The 26,174-nt window shown below is 41.6% G+C and overlaps 2 protein-coding genes across 2 annotated transcripts in view; one reads left to right on the plus strand and one right to left on the minus strand.

Annotated features, from left to right (window-relative positions):
* The first annotated feature begins 9,297 nt into the window (after positions 1 to 9,297).
* Positions 9,298 to 16,428, plus strand: LOC104364739 (cytochrome P450 7A1). Its single transcript, XM_009971421.3, has 6 exons — positions 9,298 to 9,445; positions 10,774 to 11,014; positions 11,690 to 12,303; positions 13,620 to 13,750; positions 14,702 to 14,877; positions 15,485 to 16,428. Exons 1-6 carry the CDS (start codon positions 9,366 to 9,368, stop codon positions 15,782 to 15,784), a joined length of 1,542 nt encoding a protein of 513 aa, XP_009969723.1. The 5' UTR covers positions 9,298 to 9,365; the 3' UTR covers positions 15,785 to 16,428.
* Positions 16,429 to 19,232: 2,804 nt separating this feature from the next.
* The window catches only part of UBXN2B (UBX domain protein 2B), a 34,306-nt gene continuing 27,364 nt past the window's right edge, over positions 19,233 to 26,174 (minus strand). The window contains exon 9 of the mRNA XM_042786092.1: positions 19,233 to 19,750. Coding sequence (XP_042642026.1) covers positions 19,687 to 19,750 — 64 coding nt within the window. The 3' untranslated portion in view covers positions 19,233 to 19,686. The remainder of the gene's footprint in view (positions 19,751 to 26,174) is intronic.

Here is a 26,174-nt window from a genome sequence, read left to right on the forward strand (position 1 = left end):
TAGCGGGCTGTGCTTTGGACAGCTTGTTTATGTAGTCCCATATTCATCTCTTTTTAATCTAATCTGGACAGTTGAACAGCCTCACACTTTGAAGTTGCTTTCATACTATGTCTGTCACAACACCATGCCTTATTTTTCCTTTTTTCTGTACAATGAAGACATTGTTCGCTGCCACCATTCCCCTTAGCCAAAAAAAAAAAAAAAAAAAAAAAGAAAAACCAAAAAGAAAAAAAGCTTTGGCTGCATATAAATATGATCATGAAGAGGAATATATCACGGAAAAGGATTGAAACTATGACTGGCAGTTTTCTGCTGTAATATAGAAAGGCACTCACTCTTCAATTCATTTATATCCTCCAATAAATACCGCAATATAAAACGTAGCACATAGAGATGGGGAAAATAAATATTCAAGTAATTCTAGTAGTAGAAGGACATGTGTATTTTCCCATGGAAAAGTAAAATGTGGCTCAGTTGCACAGCTGTGTTCCCCACACTTCATCTAGTTCTTCACACTTTGCACAGTCCACTGAAGCTTGGATCTACATTAAAAGACACATTTATGTACAACTGTTCTAGGCAAAATTTCCCAGACCTAAGCAACAGGCTGGCAGCAATCCACCAAGGATGCTCTCAGAGAACAATCCCTGTGCTCATGTATAGATCCAAGGGAAAAGTGATAGAGGATCCTGAAACAGGAGAGAAAATGGGAAAAGCTGTGATGACAGCTTCTCTCTGCCCACCAGGCAGCCCCCAGCATTTCTTGGCAGTGGATGCTTTCTAGCTGGCATTGTTAATCCATCTTCTCTGTTTCCCCCAAACTTCTGGAGACTTCTCCAATCCCAAAGTGGCCACAATAGCCACTGAAATCCCCAGCAAGGGGAACCCATTGATGGTTTCCAACTGCTGGTTCCCTGCTGGCCTCTGTCTCCTCTTAGATCTGCAGTGGCCGTAGCCTGAAGGAAGAGTCCCCACTGTGACTACAGGTCCCAAGCTGACCCCCAGCCAAAGTGGCATCCTGCCAGCAAGGTGGTGGACCTTCTGCTTTCCCTCCATACGGCAGCAATGGAGGATGCCGCTGCACAGGCTGATCACTTCAGGAGCAAACGGAGCGCGTAGCCAACCTCTCAGCAACCTGACGCAAGGTTTGCTGAGCTGGCACAAACCCAGACTGCAGGACCAGAGGGATACCAGCACCTGCACGGAGAAGATGGAGATAGCTGTAAACAACAGAGTGGTTCTGAAGATGCCATCCTTCTCACAGAATAAGGTGTCACTGGTTATTTTTAATATTGCCTGACATGCCCACACAGTCCTTTACAAACTGGCCAGCCACACTCTGCCTTCTCGTATTCTGTCACCAAAGCCTTGCATCCATCTTCCAGTCTGTTAAAGCTAAAACCAGGTTGATTTCACCTAGATGGCTGCCTTGGAAGGAAGAACAGCAAAACAGTCCTTCTCTCTGATTGTCCTTTGGTCGCCATTTCAGGTGTCTGCTAAATCAACAGCCAAGGCATCTATGAAAGGGCTTGGTGCTTTCTTGGTGGTTGAGAGTCTTTGCTGATTTGGGGGCTTTGTTTTGACTCACTTGGCCACCTTTTTATATTTTCCCTGGCAAATGTGAGATTTAGATGTCCATCAAGAGACATGCAATAGTATCTTATGTGGCTATGTAAGATAAAAGGGGGAAGGTCTTATGTATTTTTGTAGAAATAAACTTGGGTGTACATATTTTAGCATTTTAGTTTGGGTCAGGAGTGCAAAGCAAATCTTCCAGATGTCCCACTTTTACAATGTGTTGGTTTGCGTTTGGTGAAGCCAGCTTGGACTTCACAAAGTGCATTTTTTTTTTTATTTTAGACGAATACAATACAACTGCAATACAGGAGGACATCTAGTCTGTTCTGCTGGTGAGTACTCAGTCCATTGGGCCAGAAAGCTAGTGTGAAGACAGAAGAAAAAACAAAATATGGAGAGAGTGGACATCAGGTCTTCAGCACCATTGTACTCTACATATCCACTCCTGTTGTCTCATACCGCTTGCTACTGCTGACATAAACATGGATGTGTAGAGATCTTCCATCATCTCAACCTCCGTGGCTTCTAAATGGGCATGTAAATTGAGTTGTGAGTATGATGAAGTAGCGTATTGTGTGTGGGGGTGTTTTTGATAGTGGGGAGGCTACAGTGGTGGACCCTGTGAGAAACTTCTCAAAGATTCCTCAGCTCTAAGTCGGACCCACCTCTGGCCAAGCCCAAGCCAATTAGTGACAGTGGCTGCACCTCTACGATAATGTGTTTAAGAAGGGGAACCTGTGAGAAGGACGGGGACTTGTGAGGAAGAGTTGCAAGGAGGACACCTATGGAAACACCAAGGTCAGTGGAAGAAAGGAGGAGGAAGCACCGAAGCAGAGACACCCCCCTCACTGTATCCCGTGGTGAGGTGGCAGGGCCAACCCTCCCCTGCCACCCACGGAGGTCCGCGGTGGAGCAGAGGCCGACCTGTGGCCTGTGGAGGAGCCCACACTAGAGCAGGTGACTGTACCCAAAGAAGGCCGGGACTCTGAGGGGAGAAGCAGCCCTCTCTGTTGTAGTTTGGTGCTGGGAGGACTGCAGCACGTGGTGGGTGACCCACACCAGAGCAGCCTGGGAACGGCTGCGTCCTGTGGGAGGGACAGGAATCACATGGGAGAAAGTTTGTGGAGGGCTGTCTCCTGTGAGAGGAGAACTATGTGGAGCAGGGAAAGAATGCGAGGAGTCCTCCCCCTGAGGAGGGAGGAGCCAGGGGACTGACTGCAAACCTCATCTGCTTGCTGGGTGGAACCAGGTAGAGAAATAGGGGGGTAAGACTGAGCCCAGGAAGAACAGAGAGGTGGGGAAGGTGTTTTTAAGACATGATAATGCTTCTCACTGTCCCACTCTGTCTGTTAAGTGTTGTTGTTAGTGTTTGAATTAAAAGAATGTTCTTTTTCTTCCCCTAACGAGTCTGTCTTTTGTCTGTGACCTTAATGGGCGAGTCATCCCTCCCTGTCCTTATCTGGATTCCAGAGCCTTTTGCTTTATTTTCTCCTTCCCATTCCTGAGGGGGAAAGGGGGAGTGAAAGGCTGTGTAGTGCTCAGTTCCCCACTGAGCTCAAACCAGGACAGGGCCGTGAATTAAGAGCTAAGCTTAGTGGATGTCTAACTCAGGCATATGGAGTATCATCAGCAGATGAAAGAGCAGCTAGGAAGCTACATTGTATGTGGGAGACAGGACAGTGCACTTCTTTTTCAGAAAAAAAAAAAAAAAAAAAAAAAAAAACAGAAAAAAAGGAAAAAGCATCAGCATAAGAAAAGCAAAGGAAAGCAAAGTGAGGCAGAAGGTGCTGTTACATTCCCTGCTCCATCTGCTGGGGCAGCCCAGAATAACTTGTCATGTTCATCCAGACAGTTGTACTGTAGTAATCTTCTACCGGCTTGTTACAGAACTACCCTTCTTCAAATAATTATTTTGTAGTAGTGAGCTGCATCATTTTTGTAATCACATCTGAGCATTGATTTCTCCCTGTTCAGTGTTTTGAGTGCCTGCAATTAGGCTTTTAGGTGTAATAGGATAATATAGAAGCTGCTGTTTTGTTATCAAATGATACGATTCAACTCCAGAGTTAAAAAAAAAAAAAAAAAAAATTGATTTAAGAAGATGCAGTTTTCTGCACTGAGTAGTAATAACTCCTCATGGTTTATTTTGCATCCATTTCCTTTCCCTGCTTGGGTTGCCATCTCAGTTCTTTTTTGTCTCTGCTTTCATAATTGCTCTCTTTCTTTACAGTTTATTCGCTGCAATACATATGAAAAAGTAAATTAATTAAGTCTTAATATTATCAATTGTTATAAGCAACCATACATTTAGTAGTTCCCTTTTCTACAGTTTTAAGGACAACTGTCATGACAGAATGCAACATATTATTAAAATACTCTCATTCAAATTAAAGGATGGTATTTTTTAATGAGATTTAGTTTGTAATGCTTGATATTAAAGGGAAGATAGTGGCATTGTAAATTCCAGATTTTGATGGAAAGATTGATAAATTTTGAATTGACATTCAGAAAGAACAAAGAAAATCCCCCAGAGAGAATGAACTGATATAGCATACGCAAGCAAAGTTCATTATTTGGTATATGAGCATGTTCAGAGGACACTCAGAGATAAATATGTAAATATTAACTTGGTCATTAGAGGAAACATCTGTCCATACTATTATTTAAATGCTGTGGGGCAATTGTCCTGAAACAGGATGCGAATAAACCCATTTCCCAAGCCTGTTCAACTTTATAACCCAGCAATGTTGATTATCGTAATGCAAATATAAGGCATTGTATATGCAGAGTGCTTCATAATGAAACAAAATGACAGGGTCAAAGATACCACAAAGGTACCTGTTTACAAAAGAGTTGTATCACTACCATAATACATTCAAATAACCTACAGGAAAACAAATAATAATAATAAAAAAGAAAGCTGAGCACACTATTTCCCTGGAGCCAGATGACTCACACATTTTGCAGAAGACAGAGTGCAATGTAGACAAAATGCCCTTTGAACAACCATGACAGTTGCTGAAGTAGAGCTGTAGCGTGATACTGTAGCAGCAACGAATTTATTATACATTGTGTAGGTCATTAAATAATTAAACTGATTAGCATTATTCTCTACAGCATCTTTAATATAATTTTCCTCATATTCTTTTAGATTCTCTATTCTTATCCAGGTATACAAGACTTCCAACTTTTCCACTGACCCAAGAAAATCAGGGAAAAGGTGAATCCAGCTGGGGATCTGTTGGGGTTTTTTGTGGGGATTACAGTCGCTCTGGGGAAGATACTACCTTTCTGTCATGATCACTTGATAACAGCAGCTAGTTTATGTTCTTTCAACAGAGCTTTAAAATGGTAGAGAAAATAAGATGGGATGAGAAGAGGCAGCAATCAAGAGGTGCTGTAATTCTAATTCTTAGTAGTAATTTTTCCCGAAGGGGAAGCACAGAAAAACTGGAGTGCAGAGCTGAGAACCAGTGCTGAGCTCTGGAAACCACAGTGAAGACAGACTGGGCAATGGCACGCCATGGTTGGAGGTCAGGCCTGTTGTTGCCAGAGGACCTGGCAGCCAGCGTTCTCTCCTCTGTGCCTGGAGCATCACTGATGCTTTCCAGTTTCTAGACACATGGTGTCTGTGTCAAGTCAACAGTGATGCTGGGCAAGGACCTTCAATTTCTGGACTGTCCCCTTAGTACAGGATCCTATGTGATGGCAGTGATCATTCCTCTCTAAAAATAGCTACTTCTCATGGCTGGAGAAGAGTAAAACCCTGATTCTGTTGACATCAACGGCAACATTTGCAGTGACCCCAGAAAAGCTCAGCCCTCAGGAACCTCAGCAGTCTTACCCAGCATATCAGCACAGACAGCAATCCATGGCCTCCAAAACACCCACAATCTGAACAAACCTATGTCATTCTTCTGCAGAAACCAGTAGTATGATAGCTTTCATGAAAGCTGTACTTGTATGTAAATACAAAGAAAAATACATCGGCACATAGAATAAATACCATTTTTATTTTATAGAAACAAGAAACAAATGCTAGCACAGTTCAGTGACTGCTGTAGAACACAACGCAGAAAAGTTATTCAAAGGGGTTTACCAGTAGGTGGTGACATAGAATTATTTATTAGCAATCTTCTAGCTGCAAAAGGTTCTGAGCTACAAGCAGCTAAGCTGTGCAACTTTTTGTGTAGGCTCTCCCTTCATATTGCTCCACCTTTCTGAGATAACTTTTACATGTTTCACAGCTGCAGAAAAGTTTCATAGCTGCAATTGTCTTTCCTGGCATATCAGTCCTCTCCTGCTCTGTGAACTGCAGGGTTGCCCTGGCATTGCTGAGCTGTTTTTTTTGGTTGTTTTTTTTGTGTATGTGTGTGTGTTGTTCCAGTGTTTTTCATCTGTTGATGAAAGATACTAACACAGTTCTCACAACACATGCAAGAGAAAAAAAGTCAGTAAGTTCTGTATAGGATGTACCTCTTATTTACTTCCAGTGAATAAACAGGTTTCATCATTAGCTGCATGCAAATTTGCTATTTACTGCCAAATATAATCATCAGCCTCTTGTAACTCCATCACACTCTTCTGCACACCAGTGATCCCAAGCTATGAAACCACCAGTAGCACTGGAAAAAAGGGATTCCCTTCGGCTTGGCCTATCTATTATTGCCTATTTAAATACCATGTGTGGGTCATGACTAATGAAAGCCATATAGCTACAATTTATGAGATGAAGCTGGGATTTGGCTGGTTGATGAGTTGTTTCCGAGCAGTTGTACAAAGCAAGCCAGAAGGCTTCTCTTACCCTTCGGGAATAACTGCAGAAGGGAGCTGGGCATGTTTGCTTTGTGGGAACGGTATTGGCTCCACGAAGGCCACAACCAAACACGCCTCACCGGCTGGAGCAGAGGTGATAGATAAGAGTGCTCCTGGCAGCCTCTGCCCACAGGCAGTGGGCATATCTGGGTGAAAAATGTCTGGTGCTCTGTTAGGGAAAGTGGTGCAATGTAGCCATGCATCGGTCTCAACGCAAGTCCTGGCCCTGAAGACACAAGCTGAGCCGTATCTCTCTGACCTTGCAGCTGGTGTGGGCGGCCAGGCAGAGGTGCTGAGCACATCGTACTGGGTAAAATGTCAGCACGCTGCTTTGTCTGCATCCACGTTCTCTTGAGTTGCTCTTTTTGGACTGGTTCTTACGCAGTATGCACTAGGGCTCAACCAAGAGGTGAAATGACAGTTGTTAAAGGGTTTTGCACTTTCTAACTGCCATCCAATGCACTGCTGAGTTTCTCCACTGTTCTTTAGGAATTAATAATACCCATGTTCAAACCTGCAATGACAAAGGCTTATACATTCAGAGATACATGGTGCTTTATTCCTCTGGTGTCATCGGCCTGAGGTGAGTCTTGTGCCCGAGTCATGTCAGTTCTTTGCACTAATATTCTTCTTACCATTTATGCTAGGAGTCTGCTTCACAAAGCCAAGGCAAAATGAGTCAGTGTGTTTTTTTCTGCCTGCATCCATAACCCCTAGATGCTGGCCTTTTGGACTGAGGCAAGAGGGCCAACCTCGTATACAACACACAGTGTGCTGCAGAAAGCGTAATATCTGTCACCACGGGGGACAAGATGGTGCCTCCAAGCCCTGTGGCACAGATTTGTGGCAACTGCCTGAGCTTTGGCAGTGGGGACCTAGAGTCCAGCCAGATGTCATGTCTCTGTCTGAAACTGAAGAACGCTGAAATACCATATCCAGAAGGTCAGAGCACTCGAATGGTGCTGCTGAAAAATCAGTGAAGCCCAATGCCCGCTGACATAAATGAAAGGAGATTCACACTTCTCATCTGCTGGACTGGGGGGAGTATCTGTGGCAGACAGTGCTCCTGCTTACATTTACCACAAAGACATATGTCACCGGCTGCAGCCTACTATAGAACTGGCTGGCTTTGGGGCTGGAGGTTGGCCTATTTAAGAAATTAGGTGGGAGATTATCTAGAAATAAGAGGCACCTCAAACTATGCAGGAGTGACTCTGTTCTATCATAATAGTTATTTATCAAGGGTGCTGCCACATAGGGTCTCCTAAATGGAAAAGAGGGGGCACGTTTGATTTTCCTGAGAGAAAGAACAGTTATTTAAGGTAGGCTGCCAAGCAGCTCCTGTTCTCTGCCTGCATTTGGTTACACTGTGAGTACTATTATATATGTACAGATAAAAAAAGTGAAAGAAGGTGGATGTCCAAATAAAAAAGAGAAAGAAGGTGGGCAGCTTTCGAGAAGTAATTCCTGTTGTGGCAGCAGGATGCTGTTTAGAAGTGATGTTATCATCACACTGTGGTACAACTGCCCAAAGCATGTAAGGAAGAGGCAAGGGTGACTGGCAGCTCTGCCTGGTTCAGCACATGATAGTGTGAGGGGCCACAAGTATCTGTTGCTGGTTGAACGTTATTCCTGTGTGTTAGACACAAAACTGACAGAAGCTCCCTGCCTTCTTGTTCAGTTTTGTTTGGACTTCAAAAGGCTGAGACCTCCACATGCACTAAGAATTAGACAACAACATAATAAAATGATCATACTTGTTTAGGATGAGGAGGTGATAGGATGTAGTCAAGATGACAACCAGAACTGAAATTTCCCGTAACGGAAGCAAGCAGGAAATAGGAAAGCATGGCTTTTATAAAGCAGTTCTGTTATAACAGGCTAAATTCAGCTGATGTAAAAGCAGGTTTTCTAGGAAAATAAAAAAGATGCCTGTGCTTAAATGGAAATGGAGGTGGGGAACTGGATCTTGAGCTGACTTGCAAAAAGATTCGGCTTTTAGATTAAGTGAGGGCAAGCTTGAATGCTGCGAAAAGAGTTTATTTCTTCAGTACAGCAACTCAAAAATTGCCTCAAATGTAATGGCGTGTGCACAGAGTTACGTTGTGCCTTCCGTGGTTTGAAGCCATGACAATATTTCCATCTGCCAGATTTGCAGCTCACTGCCTTCAGTGTAGCATTCGATTTGGACAGCAAAAGGTTCAAATCTGTTTTATCACACAGCTGTGGGGACACCAACAAAAACTGGTACAAAAGCGAACCTGAAAATGTGACTAAAACTCATCAGTTTCTCTCAGAAACGCGTTAGGCCCTGAATGAGACATCGCTATATGCTACCGGAGCTGCCCCCTCGATGGCTGGATGCCAGGTGCTAGGAGCAAGCCTGAACTCTCACTAGACAGCAACAGAAAGGGAAAAAGGTTTAATGGGAAAATAAATGGTGATCCAAGGACAATGAGAAAAGCCCAAACCAGTATGGTTGTCTAATCCTGCTTTCTTCTCTCTCATGCTGCGTTATAGAAAGTCCATTTTTCCCTTTCTACCAGAGCAACCCCCGGACACCTGTCAGTAGCCATTTCACATATTGCTAAACTTGAACTATAAACTGCAATTAGTAAATCTGCAGGATAGATCAAAACACCCGACAGACCTTCAAATTATCAACTATTAAAGCTGTTTGATTACTTTGGAACCAACACTGATACGTGACATCAGCTCAAGGCCACGTCTGCAACTGTCTACATCAGTCCAGAGAAGCTCTCTGCAGAAAGATGTCAGAACAGAGACACAACCATCCCTCTCCAGCAATGGTTAATCAATAGCTTGCTAGGTTGACTGAGTGCCATTAGATACAGTGGTGCACCTACTGTATATAAATCGTGACCTGTCTTCTGCATCATTCTCAGTCACCTCTCCTGCCATTACTGGTAGTTATCAGTTTTCCACCTGGAAGTTTTTGGGCTTTACCAGAAATGTTCATAGCGCCATGGATCTGGGGAACAGTGATGCTACTCTGTTGTGGGTTTTGGTTTCTTCTAGGGAGGAGGAGGAGGTAAGGAATCTATTTGGAAATGCAGCTCACGGTACCTAGCCTTTATTTCTGCCAAATATACTGTGAACATAACTAAAAGAAGTGTAATCTTAAGACTGTCAGATGGACAGATGCAGGATAGCATGGGCAACACTGTAGTTTGGTCTTTTGAGAGATTTATGTTACAGTAGAATTTTTCTCTATAGACTTTTTAATAATAGTGAGGTAATGCCTAGACATAGCTGTAGATACAAGTCCATGCACAAATTAGGTAATTAAAAGATGAATATGCATGTCTTGATTTCCTAAAGTACTGTATTGTAATCACAGCTAATAACTACTTATGTGTAATTATAATTTAATGCCTACTTACAAACATTTTCATATTATCAGTCTATCATACCCAGTAACACAGTTGTAATACAGATAATATGTACCTTACTATGTCAAATACATGTTCCTTAAAAGTGTTTATTCTACTGGCACATTTACATATGGCGCTAGTAAATTGCTTACCTATTGTAATTTTGTATTTTCCAGCAGTCATTTTCTTATTTTATTTTAAAAAGTTTAATAAAAAAAGGTGAAAATATTTAACTTCAGATAATAAACATTAGAAATTTACTAGAAAACTTGAAGTATTATCTGAATGGAGTTTTTTTGCCGCTATGGTGTCCTTATGCAGGAAAGTAGTTTTCTGATTCAGAATAAAAATTGTAATTTAAACATATGCTTCACTTTAAGCATACGCTTCACTTAAAGCATTTGCTTAATGACACTTTGCCTGAAAGACTAACTCTTATGCTTACTGAAGACCATGGCAAAATTCCCACTGTTTTCAGCAGGATCTGATCCAAATGAGATATGCCAATAATAACAACCTTTCTACACTAAAAGGCTATTCCCCTTCGTATTCAAATAGAATTTTGGATACTGTTGCCCAAAAATTTATCAGACAGTATTAGTGGGATGGATTATTCATTTATGGGACAGTTACATAACTGTGCATGTTAACTAATGGCAACAATGCTACACTTAAACAGGTGAAAAATATACTTCTGATCTAGGGAAAAAAAAGATGATATAATAGAATTGTGGTTTAATATGCTTATTATAATACAGGCTGCTAAAGTTATTCTTTCTTACATAACATAGACCTCACAATAGGCTTAGTTCTTAAGGGGAAGAAACTTATTTGTTAGTATACTATTTGTTTGTCGGTTGGGGTTTTTTGCATTTTTTTTTCACATTACAAAAAGCCTAGCATCAGTGTTTTTACTTACCTGGTAGTTCTGGAGAAGAGATCTTTATATATACTTGTAAGTTCAGCTTTTGCTTGTGTTTTGTAGGCGACGAGGTGAACCACCACTTGAAAATGGGTTCCTTCCATACCTGGGCTGTGCCTTGCAGTTTGGTGCCAACCCTCTTGAATTCCTCAGAGAAAAGCAGAAGAAGTATGGCCACATTTTCACTTGCCGAGTAGCAGGGAAATACATTCATTTCCTCACTGACCCTTTTTCATACCATGCATTGATACGCCAGGGAAAACACTTGGACTGGAAAAAGTTCCATTTTGCTACTTCTGCCAAGGTACCACTTTAAAAATGGTTTTAATATCTAACATGCAAAGCACCTGCTGTCAGGACAGACGTACCCAGTTAACCCCAATAGCATAACTATGTCTTTGGAATAGAAATGGTTTCACATTTCCGCACTTTTATTGATTTAAAACATTGGTGTCTTTTCTCCCCTTTCCTTAATGGAAAGGAAGTTTGTGGTGATTTGGATTGTCCAAGAATGACATTATTTAGCCATGTAGTATCCCAAATTGGTAAAGCAGAAATACAATTACCACCATCTGCAAAATGATAATCTAGCTTGCCGAGGCTGAAACCTTCTTCAGGGGATTCTCACCATGATAGAAGATTCGGTCCTAATGCCTTAAAAAATGACACAACACAGTAGGAGCTCAGTCAAACTCTTACTGAAATAAGCAAAAAGGCTCCTGTTGATATCTATGGGAGTTGAATGAAAGTCTAGGTAACCACGTCTATTTATTTGTTAGCATCTATTCGAATTCATTTTCATTTGCCTACTTAACTGCTGTGTTTCACTAAGAAAGTATCAGTTCTAGTATTAAGAGCTCGTATTACGCTTCCCCCTAGTAAGCTATGAAGTTATACTTTGGCTTTAATTTCCATTAGACTTTATCATCAAGGTTATGACAGGCCTTATTGATCATGCATACAATTTATTTTGTGACAGGCTTTTGGACATGGTAGCATTGACCCAGCAGAGGGAAACACCACTGAAAATTTTCATCAGACTTTCATTAGAACCCTTCAGGGTAATGCCCTAGATGCCCTCATTGAAGCAATGATGGAAAACCTACAGTACGTCATGTTGCAGTCAAGAACATCTAAACTTCAGTCTAATACCTGGGTGACAGAAGGACTTTATACATTTTGTTGCCAGGTGATGTTCGAGTCTGGCTTTTTAACACTTTTTGGTAAAGAGTTTAATTCAAATAATGACAAAAATCTGTCATCAAAGCAGGAAAATGAGAGAGCTCATATCCTAAATGCCCTTGAAAATTTCAAGGAATTCGATAGGATCTTTCCAGCCCTTGTGGCGGGGCTGCCCATCCACCTCTTCAAGAGTGCTCACAGCGCACGTGAGAAGCTGGGAGAGGCACTCCTCCACAAGAACCTCCTGAAGAGGGACAATCTCTCTGAGCTTGTCACCCTCCGCATGTTCCTGAACGACACTCTGTCAAGCTTCGATGACATGGAAAAAGCAAAGACCCACGTGGCGGTGCTCTGGGCCTCACAAGCCAACACCATTCCTGCGACGTTCTGGAGCTTGTTCTATCTTCTTAAGTAAGTTCCAACGCTTCTTGTTTCCAAACAAGAAAAATGTTTGTTATCTTTCAGAAACCAGTTCATTAATACAGGCAAATTCCACTGCTTGATACCTCATCAGTGTCAAAAAGCTCACTGATTACAACAGAAGTGGCATGTTGTTCTAGACTTCCACAGAAACCCCCTTCGCTCGTCTGAGACCAAGTAGTGGTACCACAGAGAAATTTTGTAGAAGTTTTAAAAAAACCCACCGCTCCAGGCCAATGCTACACGTCATCAAGAAAGCTTTGGTGTAAATCTATACGATAGGACATGAAAAGTGCTGGTTGCAGTCAGAACATTAGTTGTATTGAAGACTCCCAATATAATGGGACATTTTTAGACCGTCTCACTAGACCTTAACTTAATTATTAACTATAGCTTTCATTTCATTATTGTTTTCACAGATACTTAACAGAAAATAGTTTATATGTTGATAGATCCTACTGAGGTTGTAGTGTTGACTGCAGCTGTTGAGCTTGTCATGAGAGGAGTGCACAGTTCAGATAATACAATTAAATGCCTGTTTTAGAGTGTGGAGTATAATCTGCTTCATCATAACTAACTCTTAAGTATGTATTTAAATGGCTGACGTTTTTATTCAGCCACTGGCTTGCATCCTCATATCTACCTGCCAGTGCTAATATCCAAGGTTCTTCAGTACTTTTCACTCCAAAAATGCATTGGCTTTAGGTCTTCTGGCCTTGGAGTCTTTTAAAACCATAATTGATTGTGCCTTCATTGAGACACTATTGCATCCTGTATTATTACTTCTACGTATTGCACCATAGCTCATGTATTCCTTGTATGTAAGAAAGTCTAGACAGTGAAGGGTACGATGTGGACTTTTAGTGTTAGGAAGATTCTTTTCAGCTAGACATCATGCAGCATAAGAAATGTTATAAAACTGATATATAATCCTGTTCCTAAATTTTCTACCCACAGTGGGGCTATTTCCTAATCTACAACTGATTGGTTTATTTCTTATTCTTGGCATTGCTTTTTAGTGACATTATTCTTTATTACCTCAGTTATGCACATCAGTTCTGTCCCATTTGTCACTGGAGACAGAATCAAATAGTTGGGGTTCTTTTCATTTTTTTAAGCTATCGTACCTTTGCCAAGACATGAAAAAGTGTAATCACAGCATTTTGCTGCAACATTTTGATTTCAGAAGTTTGTCCTTGTCAGATAACAAACTAATTTTTAGTCAAGAAGAAAATTAATGTCAAAACCCCTTTTTAAATCATTCTGAAGTGCAAAATCATGTTATACTTCTGCTCTTTTGATCTTAGGAGTCCAGAAGCAATGAGAGCTGCTATTAAAGAAGTGCAAAGTACTTTGGAAAGTGCCGGAGAGGAGATCAACTTAGATGGCAAACATATTTCCTTGAACCGAAAACAGCTGGATAATATGCCAGTACTAGGTATGATTATTTTATGCAGAAACACCAGAAATCACCCCACAATTTTCATAGTCTTCTATTTGATACCATATAAATGCTTTCTATGGAATTACTATAGAATTAGCCAACAAACACTACAACAAAAACCTATATGTTCCTTAGCAATAGTCAACCCAATCAGTCTTCACAACATCCCAGGTGGTACTGAGAGTATCAAAAATCACATGAATAGCACTTTTTTGTGGGTAACGGCCTATCTCAATACTGCTACACAGCTACATAACATAGTATTGGAGACCCATGGATAATTCAGAGCAATATTTTTTTTAGCAATGACTTTAGATCAAATAAAAGGCTGCTGTCAAATTTTGTATCACAGTTCTTAAGATGTGAAGCAATATCTTCTAATACCATTACTTCTATTTCTTAATATTTTTCAAATTATAGGCACATTTTTCAAAAGTGTCCAAGTTGCAGAGTTCTGAAAATGTCACCCTTTAACTATTGTTGCTTTTTAAAAAAAAAAATCAAAAATCAGCTTATGTTGAAACAAACAAATGAATAAAAAAGTTACTTTTTCTGAGTACTTGTTTCTATCCACCACCTCTTAAAGTTTCAGAAAATCCTGATCACTGCACTGTTTCTTTTTCCTGTTATGTTTCCAGTTTTAACTGGTTTGTTCTTTCTCAGAGTGAAAATGTGTCTCACTTTCAAATAGTCTGTTGCATTGACTAGGAGTATTTTTCTAGGGGAAAGCAGATTATGTTCTCAGTGTTATCTGCAGAAGGGATAATAATGCTGAAAAGAAATGAGAAAGATACTTTTTTAGGCATTTAGAAAGTTATTGTTAAAATATTTCTTCTAATAAATGCAGTTTGATAATGGGTCTGAAATAGTTCAAAATGCATGACCTCCCACAAGGACATAAACTTACTATTTCCATGGTAATCGTTCCTTTTCCTCTCCCAATAGACAGCATCATCAAGGAGGCAATGAGGCTATCGAGTGCATCCATGACTTTCCGAGTTGCCAAGGAGGATTTCACTTTGCAATTAGAGAATGATTTTTACAACATTCGCAGTGATGATATTGTAGCTCTTTACCCTCAACTGTTGCATTTTGATCCAGAAATCTATGCTGACCCCTTGGTAAGTATTTATAAAAGTGCATTGAACTCTGAGCTCTAGCAGAAGCTAATATGCCTTTAAATTGAGCGTATATCAGGGGTGCCCTCATGACTGGTTTTCTGCTATACTCAACAGTCTGGTTTTACACCTGGAGATGTAATGATAAGGCAAGAAAAAAGAATAAAGTCTGTGCAAGCACTATCTGCAAAACACATTTTAGTGTAACCAAAAAGTGTGCTGCCAGTCCAAGATAGCCTTTGACTTACTGCCTTCCTCAGTGAGGAAAGATCACCACTATGGGGGGGTTGAGGGAGGACAAGGATTTAAGGATAATATTTTCCCAAAGGCACAGAATAAGAAATCTTCCAGTTCTGCTGCATGAATGAGGATGCAATTTATAATCCTTATTTTAAGAGGTCAGAACCTGGAATCATGTCCCACCAACAGAGCTTCTCAAGGGGCTACCCTCTCCAAAACAGCACCATGGGGCCTGGTGCTAATGTACTGCTACTTTCTACTTACTGCTAGGGGCTTTTCTTTCCAAGCCTGCATTTTGTGTCTTAGTGGCATTATTTAGTCTTTGGAGGTATTCAAATATCAAGTAACTCTCTTGTGGATTTAATTCCAGACATTCAAATATGATCGCTTTCTCAATGAGAACGGAGAAGAAAAGACTGACTTCTACCGCAACGGTCGCAAGTTGAAGTATTATTATATGCCATTTGGGACAGGCATAGCAAAATGTCCTGGCAGGTTATTTGCTGTCCATGAAATTAAACAATTTTTGGTTTTGATTTTTTCATATTTCGAGATAGAGCTTGTGGACAATAACGTGCAATGTCCTTCTTTAGATCAATCCCGTGCAGGACTGGGTATTCTGCAACCAGCCAATGACATTGATTTCAGGTATAGACTGAAATGCCTATGAATATGTATTTTATATTATACATATAAACTATGTACTATATAAATACACTATACACCATATACTTTATATATATTTTATGTATATACGCAAATGAAACTTTGCAAGTCTTGGGGAAAATCTATATGAAGATGCTAACTCATCAATCTAATGGAAAATGCATTATGGTGCCAGCATGCAGTGGGTTTAATGCACTGTGTTGACACAAATGTCTCCCCTTTTACTAATCATTTTGAAATGCAAGTTAAGATCTTGAACTGTGTGTGTACAGTAGGTCTTCCTTTTCCTGTCAGCAAATACTTCCCCGGAGTTAGTTAGAATTTCATCAGCTAATTCAAAATAGTTCAAAATTCAACTACCTTTAAAACTTATTATTTTTATAATTGAAATGTTGGGGGTAGTGGTTCTCCCCATAGGTGAAATAAAATTTCTGTTGTGTAAAGGCAGATTTGCAGTGGGGAAGGGAGAGTTTCCTGGGGAAGTACCTTTATGGTTTTATGAAAAACTAGAAAAAGACTTCAAGAAAACCTACAAAAATGTTCACGTTCTAGTGAAACTGCAAAACTTGTATTATATTCATTCTAATATACTTCTTTTCAGAAAGTTGTAACTGTATTAAAATAAATTATATTGGCTGAACCAAATGCATCTCTAGACTGTCATTGTAATGTCTTGATATTATCAAAGATTTATGCACTCATCCAAAGCCACCTCAGACTGCTTTACATTAGCCAGCTCAAATGCCAATAGGGAGAGAAATAGCCACCATATATTCACCAGTCATTCTGGTTGGATTTTGCACCATTGTCTGAACTCAATATTTCCATAAGCCTCCTCCGTTGGTCATACTCCCTAGGTCTTTCTAGTCTAATTCCATCAAAGTATGCCCACACATTTCATTTTTAGTGGTGGCATGCCTGGAAGAGCAATTGTTCCAGGAATAATAGAATTTGGTTCTCTGTAACATCCCTGTCCTTTTCTGCTGCAAATGATGGATGGATGTCACAAAAGTCCATTTTTTAATGAAACATCTTCAGGCTGAAAGAGACAGTTTTCTTACCATCTGCCAATGAAAATAACAAATGGACTTAAAATATTGTTGTTATCCTTCTTTTATATGTTTCTAAGGACTTACGGTCTGACCTTTGGTCAACTCAAAAGTAAGCCTCATCAGAAAAGATGAGATGCAGGACTACTAGATATTTTCAAATTTCACATTCTGGCAAGACATTCAGGCTAGCTGATAGAGCTCTTCCTAAACATGGAATTTTGGATTGAGTCCTAGAACTGATTTAAATTATGTATCACTTTCTCTTCTCACTAGCCACTGTGCTAAATATTCAACGGTAAATACAAATATTCTGTAGCATGTGATTATTTATTACCTATGTGCTGTCTTTCTAATTTTAGTTAATCTTTTTTAATTTTCTAAGGAGAACAGAGAACAATTCTTTTCCATTTCCAATATGTATAATATTAATCTATTATGTATAAGGCAAGTGGTTTTGAATTATTACTTTGGGTGTTTTGGTAAGGGAAGTATCCAGTCTTTAGGTACATCTTGTTTTCATACTTCTGCCAATTACTTTTTTGTATGATTTATATAAATTATAGCACATTCAATGTTGGCTAGCACTGACTTAGAGAACACATGAAAGCCAGACATTATCATACTTACATGTGCCCTGGCACATATTATTACCATTAGAGTCTCTACTCCCCCCTTCTTAAACAAATCCCGCTTAAAACAATGGTTTCTGAGGGTAGCAAGGCTATGGAAAGTTTTAAGCAAAATACCCTTCCTTGATGAAAAGGAATTCCACATAGAATTCCAACAGCAGATAACAAAAGGTAAGAAGATGACTGCTAAACTAATTCTAGGTTCCCTGGAAAATTAAGCCTTCTTTTACATCCTCTTGTCTCCTTCAGACTGACTGCTCCAGTCTGCTCTGACTGTGGTTTAAAGTTTTCTTTCAGTTCCCTTGATCCATGAGAAACTGAAGCATTCAGTAGCTCCTAGAGCTGATCTGACTTTCAGCTACCCGAGTATGGGAAAATAACGGAAGATTGGTGAGGAGGATTGTAAACACGCTCAAGTGACTTGCAGCTGGCGTGTCAAAAAATACATATATCATACTAGTCATTGTTTATCCTTGTGTGTTAGACAAGTAGAACACCCGTGTTTAGGTAACATAGGCCCGTGATAGACTTGGAGGCACCCTATCAAACGTGCTTGAGATTCCTGCCATGCTGTGGGAAAGATCAAAGCACAGTGGTGAACCACGACTGCACGAATCCCTGATGCAGAGGGGAGCACAGCAGGTTTGGGGATCCTCTAGCACGGATCGAGCTCTGCAGAGCTTGCGTCCCCGCCTGTGTGCCTCTGCTCGGGTGCTGCTTCGGGGATCCCCTGCTTGACGAGGTAACAACAATAAATTTAATCTTTGCGTTTCCTCTGCGGTTTTGTGGTTGTTCCTGTGTCCTGCCTGTGCCCGCTCACACACCAAGGAATACCAACAGTAGGGAACTGAGGGGAAGGTAAAAACACCACAGGATTCACCCTGCAGATTAAAATCAAGTCCTGAACGTTGTGGGGAGGCTACTGACTTTATCACCAAGTGTCAATGCTCTCAGAGACAGCGCAGGAGGTACAAAAGCCAGCATCTCCATGTTTGCATTGTCTACTTGGCACTTCTTCCTGCTTCCCCGGCCGTGTGATAATCCCAGTCCACTGGAATTGCGTTCTCAGGGCTTTGCTTGACTGGCCCCATCTCATTACCCAGTCTTCTCCACTATGCCAACAGGTCAGTTGCCTGTTTTCTTTCCTGGAACTCTGAAACGCATTCTTCCCTCAACTAATTATTCCCCTTTTCATTCCCTCTGGATACTTGCTACATGGGCAGAGTTACAGAGGGTAACAGGAAAGATACTGGTGTGGTCTCTCTGGCCCTTCAATCCCTTCACAGGGACTTCAGCATTTTAACTAGAAGTTCAGCTAGTGGGAACCATTGCAGCAGACATACAGGGAGAAGCTTCAGTTTCTATTCGAAGTTTACTTTTTTATATTGTTCTTTTCAGTGAGGATTAGATCAGTCTTTAGTATTCAGAGTGTACCAGATAAATGCTACAAATACACTAGGTTTTGTCTATAGCCCTCAGCCAATTTTTCACCAATAAGATAAAGAGCAAGCAAATAAAAATTGCGATGTTCTGTCAGGCTGGACTGCTATTTACAGATTTATGTTGGGCTTTGAAGTCAGTGCTAAAATGGTTGACATTCTAGAACAAAATGTGCTTCATTGCAGCTTGCATAAGTCTCTCTGAATTTCTAATGGAAATAATCTAAACTGATGGTCTTAAAAGTCTATTTGCAACTCAAATAACTATATATTTTTTTTTAAATTGTAATACATAGATGCACATGATGAACAACTTTGCTTTAAACATTATTTACCCCAATATGCAACATACAAAGCTCCATTTTCAAAGGAATCTTAATAAATCCAAGTCCAATGGAAAAGAGATATACTCCTGCTAGGGCAGATATGACTAAGGATTGGCCCAAACTCCCAAACGTTCACACAATGCAACTGCCTTGTAATAACAACAATACAGCTCTGCATACTTTAAAGTTGCCAGCTTTAGTACACCTCCCATTGCTCTCCTGGAGATCTAATTCAAAGATTTCCTAACAGAGGCAGTGAGACCATTCCCAGGTAACAAACCACAGCAGAGGCAGGCACGAAGAGCCACATCCATTGGACCCACCCAAGTCCAAGGTCTTAACTGCAGAGTCAGCACAAATTGGCAGAGGCCAGCACTGTTGCCAGGCTGTACACAGGGTCCCACGGGGGTGGCTCAGCCGCTCCTGCCCAAAACTCCTGCGGGAGCTTGGCCCTCGTCACTCAGCCTCCCGTCACTCCTCTCTTGCTGGGGTAGCAATTCTCCACGGACGGCTGGACCCATAACCTGTGGATCGATATTCAGGGTGTAAAACAACAGTCAACCAGCTCTTTCTGCCCAGTTCAGAACTCTTGTAAGATGAGTATATCAGCATGTCTTCAGGGGACTCTGAGGAGCAATGCTACTTTTTAATGTTGACCTAGTGCTATGCAGCTGAAAAGATCCACTATAACCCCTTGACTATGCTTCCACTTTGTGACAAAAGACATACAGATGAACAACTTGAACGCTTTTGGATAGGGATTTCTTCTTTTTTCATATTGGTTATATACAAGTATCTTGGTTTGCTGCCATGGCTGCTAATTTTCTAACCTCAGTTAAACCCCTGTTACCAGGGTCACACAGATGCAAGTGAGGGGACAAAAAAGTACAAAGTCTGTGGCAGCTATCCCTCGGCTAATGTAATCAAATACTTCAGCAATCGATAGTCATCTGCCTTGCCAGGGTCACAGGCACCACAGGGTTATAACAGGGCAATTCTCTTTGCTGTCTCTCCTAATAGCAGTACTTTTCTTAAAGTACTGCTTGGACAGTAAACCAAAAAAAGTAAGACTAAAGACCATAAGAGCAATTAGAAAAATATTGAAAAGATCCAGGCTGGTGGGAAGGAGGCAGCCTCTGCCATGGGTAGTGTGAGTATTTCACATTTCATATTCACTAAGTAAAATGCATAAAGAGATATGGGCAGAAGAGGGGCAAAGACCTCACCCCCCAGGTGAGATTCCTAACCATTAGGTTAGCTCAGGCATTCACTCATTTTCTCAGGGAATCTGTAGCCCGTTTCCTCTGAAAAATGGAACAGATTCAACAGGCGATTTGCATGACTCCCTGGTGGCTCCCTTACAGCTGAAGCGCTCTCTTAGCTGAGAAAAGATTCAATTTCAACATGGGATTGAAGTCCCTGAGGTAGAGGAGGGTACTGAGTCCAGTCTCTTCAATACCCATGGACCCAGATAAGCTCTGCGTTGGGCTAGCCAGGTACCTCTGCACAGCAATCTCAGGATTAGAAGCAAGACACAGGCAGCTGACTGAGAGCAGGGGGCTCATAACCCAGCAGAAGGAGGCATTTTGGCTGAGCAGATGGAATCTAGGCAGTGAAAATGTTTTACAGTTTTCAGGCTAAAAGAAATCTTTACTTCATCATGGAGTTCTTGGAGGTGACATGGTGACCTTACTAATGAAACAAGACACGTTATCACAAAACAAGACAGTTTTACATTTCTGAAACCATGCTGGCCATAGCCCTTGTTCACCAGTCAGGATTCATCCACAGAGAAACTACCCCAGATAAGCTTTTACTGGATGCTAAGGGTCATGTAAAACTACCTTGGGCAGATACATCTGCCTCCAGCCACCCTCGGCGGCAGCAGTGGCAGGCTCAGGAGCAGAAGGATGCAGTTTGGAGGGGGCTCTCAGGGCTTGGGACCCGGCCCGCGTGAGCTTCAGTACACTGGTGATTTTCTCCAGGTTAAGGTTCAGCCTGGAACTGCTTGACAGGACGAAGCTAAAACCATCCTAGCCTAATTTTAAAAGGAAGAAGCTGCCGCTGTGTTGTGCGGGGACTTGATCTGTGAGGCTTGCTTTGAGGAGCTCCCCGATGGCAGAGGGAGGGGACCTCCTGCTCTATGGATCCTGGTGGGATCAGGGTCAAAGCTGGTGCTGCTCTTCTTGGTCAAAACTACAGCACTTCTGGGCTCAAACAGAAGCAGAATTGTAGGCACATAGTAAAAGAGCTGCCACTAAGTATGGGCAGTCACTCTTCAACTTGTCAACAGTGGTTTTGGTGACTGCAGTTTTGAACAAAGATTTTCAAGCCCTGCCTAAAGCTCTTAAATTGATTTTTGCATTTTACTGCAGAAATATCAGCATAAACTGTTGTTTACAGTATAAGACCTTTCATGCAAGTTTCTGAAGGAAAAAAAAAAAAAAGAGGAAGCAGAAGGAGGAAACAAAAAGAGAAAATGTTATGGGGTATTTTTTCTGAAAGCATGAAATAAATATTGGTGATAACTATAGCTTGGTTGCCAATAGGGTGCCTCAAAAGACGTTGTTCATGGTCTTGGTGTAAACGGTTAGCTGTGGCAGCATAAATAGGTATTTGCCATTTATGAACTCCACAGGGTGCTACAGCTGCATGTCAGCAGCCTGAAGACAGGGCCAAGATCTGCTCTCATTTACACTGCCATAAGGTCAACGCAGGTAAACAGCACACAGAGGGGGCTTGATCATAATTATGCCTACAGTCTATCCCTCTGGCTAGCTGCATACAGGAGGTTTGGTGGTAAAAGCAGTCATTGCCTCATAATAACCTTAGAATTAAACAATAAAAAGGTTACATACTATTAAATGGACTGCTGTCAGTGTAAATACCCATCTTGCTAACTGTTGTTGACTTTAATTGTTTTCTGCCAAGACAGACAACTCTGTGGGACACACTTCAAATCAAATGATCTTCAGTGGTCCACGTGTCATGCAAAGAGACAGAGGTCACTTCAGAGCAATTCGCTAAAGAGCCACAGATTTTTAAAATTAAAAGTTCATTTTACGTAATTCACCAGTAAATAAGATCCTTCAGACCCTACTTACCTTTTTAAGGACAACCATAATTTCTGAAAGTCATCTCATCAGATAGTAGGATCCCACAGAGATTTTGAAAGATTAAAACACCTCGACTGACTGAATCGCTCTTGTTTTGAGAGCTCTCCAGTGTGAGGAGCCATGTAATTATTTCTCAGTAACGTTTCTGTAAGAGTTGATTGGAAGGAGATTAGATGTTTCACAGAGTCCAGTAACTGCAGACTCGAGACATATAAACAGCCACAGGAACGTCATTAAAGACCATAGGTTGGAAAAGTTCAGGCTAGACGCCCACTTCGCCCTAGGTATGGCAAGAGGTCCGCTTTACCTCAGAGTATGGCAAGCGTGAGTGGAGCTTCCTTGGGCTCTGTCTAAGGCATGCGAGTAATGAACGTGCACTCAGAGATGCTCAACCTACAAGTGCTCAGCACTTTTCAAGAAAACAGCAGGTTTTCTGTCAGGTTCCGGAGGGCTCTGGGAGGCCTACACCCTCGCGTTAGCTTCTGGCGAGCGCCTCGCGCGACGTGCTGGGCGGCGGGAGAGTGGGGCCTAGTCCTCGCCACCCCTGTGATGGGCCTGTGCCGGCGGCACCGTGCCCAGCCTCGGTGCCGGCTCCCCCGACTCTTCTCAGGCTGGGCGCCACGTGGACGCCTGGCCTCTGTCACACCGAGTGCCTCAAAAGGCACATCAGAACCTGCAAGAGAATTGTGGGCGGGTACAAACATTTGGTGCCTGCGAAAGCTTTATCGCTCACCACCATGAGCTCGTACAGCTGGTTTGAAGCACAGGGTGAGGAACTTGGCCCGAGGGGTTGCATCGGCGGGTGAGAGGAGATCTGGGCCTTGCTGACCTCCTGTGACCTCAGCTCTGCTTCCTTCTTTAATGATAATTGCTCCTTACACTGAGGGATACGCTTCCTCTCTTTCTCATGTGACATTTCAGATCGACTGCTCTGCCCAAGTAAGTGAAGCCTCAGGAAAGTCGGGGGGGGGGGGGGGCTTTCTAAAAACATATCCTCCACATTGAACTGACTCATTTATTTCCTAGATGTAACAACTCGGAACGAGGAATAATATCCTTATGAAAAATAAAAGCCGATGTTAAAAATAACAGGGGAAACCATTAGTGATGCAAGCAACAGTCAATTATACGAGTTCTGTTAACTGTGCTTCATACTCTTGGTACATCAGTTTCTTACAGGTATTATTTAGACACCAGTTTCTTACAGGTATTATTTAGACACCAGTTTCTTACAGGTATTATTTAGACACAGCAGACCTGTGTAAACTGACCAAAACAATTGTTGTCCATTGAAGTTCCATGTCGGGAGTTAGAAGATGTTGTCCTATGTCTTTAAAAAGATCACAGTCAAAGGACTTTTCCTGAAATCTGGCGATACAACAAAGCACTAGGAATGCTGCAGAATCTGCAGAAACCACAGACAGATGCTACAGGTGCCGGGTAGAGATGCGCAGAGATACGCTACACAGCAGAGCTGTCTGCAGCTGGCTGCCGTCGGTCAGTCTGGCTGACAGGCAGGCTGACGCACTGGAGGCATTGCAGTGCCAGAAGGTAGATGCCTGGTTGCAATTCAGCAGACCCAAGGTAACCGCTGAAGCTCCTGGCGCAGGCAGAGCAGAGGCGAGGGCTGAAGGGCCAGCGCCATCTCACCCCATGAGTGATTTCTAAAGCTAAACCATGGCCCAAGTTACATGCGTATTCCTTGGCCTCTCTGCTAAGAACGTTTTTACTATTGTTATTTATTACTGGTATCATCTCCACACAGATCAGGACTTTGTTAGAAGAGTTATACAGACACAGAATACAACCACCACGGTTTTCCCAATCATGTCACAATCTAAGGAAAAACAAGGTGAAAACCGTCCCTCTAGAGGAGGGCAAAGAAACAACAGGGCAGTGTTGCCAGCATGCCAGCTGATTGGTCTGAAGAGACCAACAGGTCGGTTAATAAGTTTATCACTAACACTAAAGCATGTGGATCTGGTCAGATGTAAACCATGAGAACTAGACAGTTAATACCAGATGACAGATAGATGAGGATTAATCTATGAAGCTCCCTGAAAGTGAAAAAAGAGCGGTTTATCTTCGGTGCTATAAAGGATGCAGGAGAGGAAAGCAAGGGAGGAGGGATCACAGTATAGATAAATGACCTTTGCAGCAAAACCACAAATGGATGTACTAGGACGGGAGAGCACTGGAAAATTCCTACAGTGCAAGAAGGGAGCACTTGGCCGAATGCTTTGTTAGGAAAAAGGCTAGGAAAGGCTATATCTTAACAGCAGTTACGCAGAAGCCAAGGCATAACATTTTAAGAAGAGGAGTACCACTGACTGTGACCGAGATTGCTGATGGGTGACCAAGGGTGAAGATGAGGTACTATTTTTGAAACCTGTCCTCACTAAAGACATTGGGAAGCAGTGTCACTTGAGTGAAGCAGGTATAAGTTCAATTGATGGGAAGCCAGAACAGCACTTAAAAACAGTACTCCAGAGTGTGATTTTAAATGGTGCCTTCAGCAAGCTATGAAGCAAGAAAGGAACATGGCACAATCACCACTGAAGTGAGCTTGCATTAGGTAACAAAAAAGCGAGAGAACAAAATGTTAAGGGAAGTAGTGACAGACAGGGAGACTCCCAGGAGATATGACAGGATGGAGACAGAAGAAGAGGAGAACCCAGTAAGAGTGCTGGTTTAGTGGAAACCATGAACCTCAGTGTCCAGAGTAAACCTCAGACAGACCCTATTCCAAACAGTTACTGATGTAAATAAAATACAGCAGACTGAATCCACATGCATGTACTTACGCAAATATTTGCTACCATTCTGATCAAAGCTATTAGGTGATAATGTTCAGCCTTGGAAATTGGCCTTGAACAGCATTTATGAAGGTGTTCCACTACTACAGCTATTGCTAAAGATCAGTACACCAAACTACAGTGTCAATCAGCCTTGAACCTTTGGGCAGAGGACAACCAGTAAAAACATATAGAAAATAATGGATCTGGAGCCTGCCAAATAAAACATGCATGCAGCTATCGCCAGCACCACAGAACCATTATTACAATTTATGTATTGTCAAAAACATGCTGGGCAACAAGAACTAACTAAGGAAATATAGAATTTTCACTGCTTGTTATGCTTATCTGGGGGATAATTATGTTTGTGGCAGGTGTTTTTCTTAAGTTAACAGCCTTTAATTCAAGTTCGTAGCTTCCATGTAATATAATTTTTTGTAATAAATATATGGTAAACATACAATAAAGAAAGGAGAAAATTGGGTGCCACACATAGAGATTAAAATAATTTACGTTATAATCTGAAAAATGAAATATTAAATTGTGCCACCAAAGACTATAGGAAAATAAAATATAATTTTAAAATGTTTGAAGTCCTATTTTGCGAGTGGCAGAAAGCCAGAGTGAGAGTCAGCTCACTGATTAAGAAACCTATCCGTATGTGTCCATACATGAACTAGGTTTCAAAATTCCTTGTATAGCCAGTGGAGATCTGGTCAGCACATGCAGACAACTGAACACCAGCAGCTGCCAAAGTACGTGTGACTACTTTAGGGTAAACCAAATAAACCTCTAAATTTGAATGATGGCACTAACCAGGGGTTTGACTCATTTGTCCCCACCCAGGTATCTAGAGCCGTTTTAAATGCCCTGTGGTAATCCATGCAATCTCTAGACTTCCTTCCCACAGGCATGTGGATCCTATAAATCAAGTGTCAAATCCGTTGATTATGGTGTCTTCAGAGACCAAAAAGCTTCTGGAATCTGACTGTGGGATAGCAGCCTGATCTAGCCCTAAACCTCCACCGGCTAGAATG

This window comes from Tyto alba, unplaced genomic scaffold (genome assembly GCF_018691265.1).
Source record: "Tyto alba isolate M040663 unplaced genomic scaffold, T.alba_DEE_v4.0 Super-Scaffold_9, whole genome shotgun sequence".
Classification (NCBI taxonomy): Eukaryota; Metazoa; Chordata; class Aves; order Strigiformes; family Tytonidae; genus Tyto; species Tyto alba.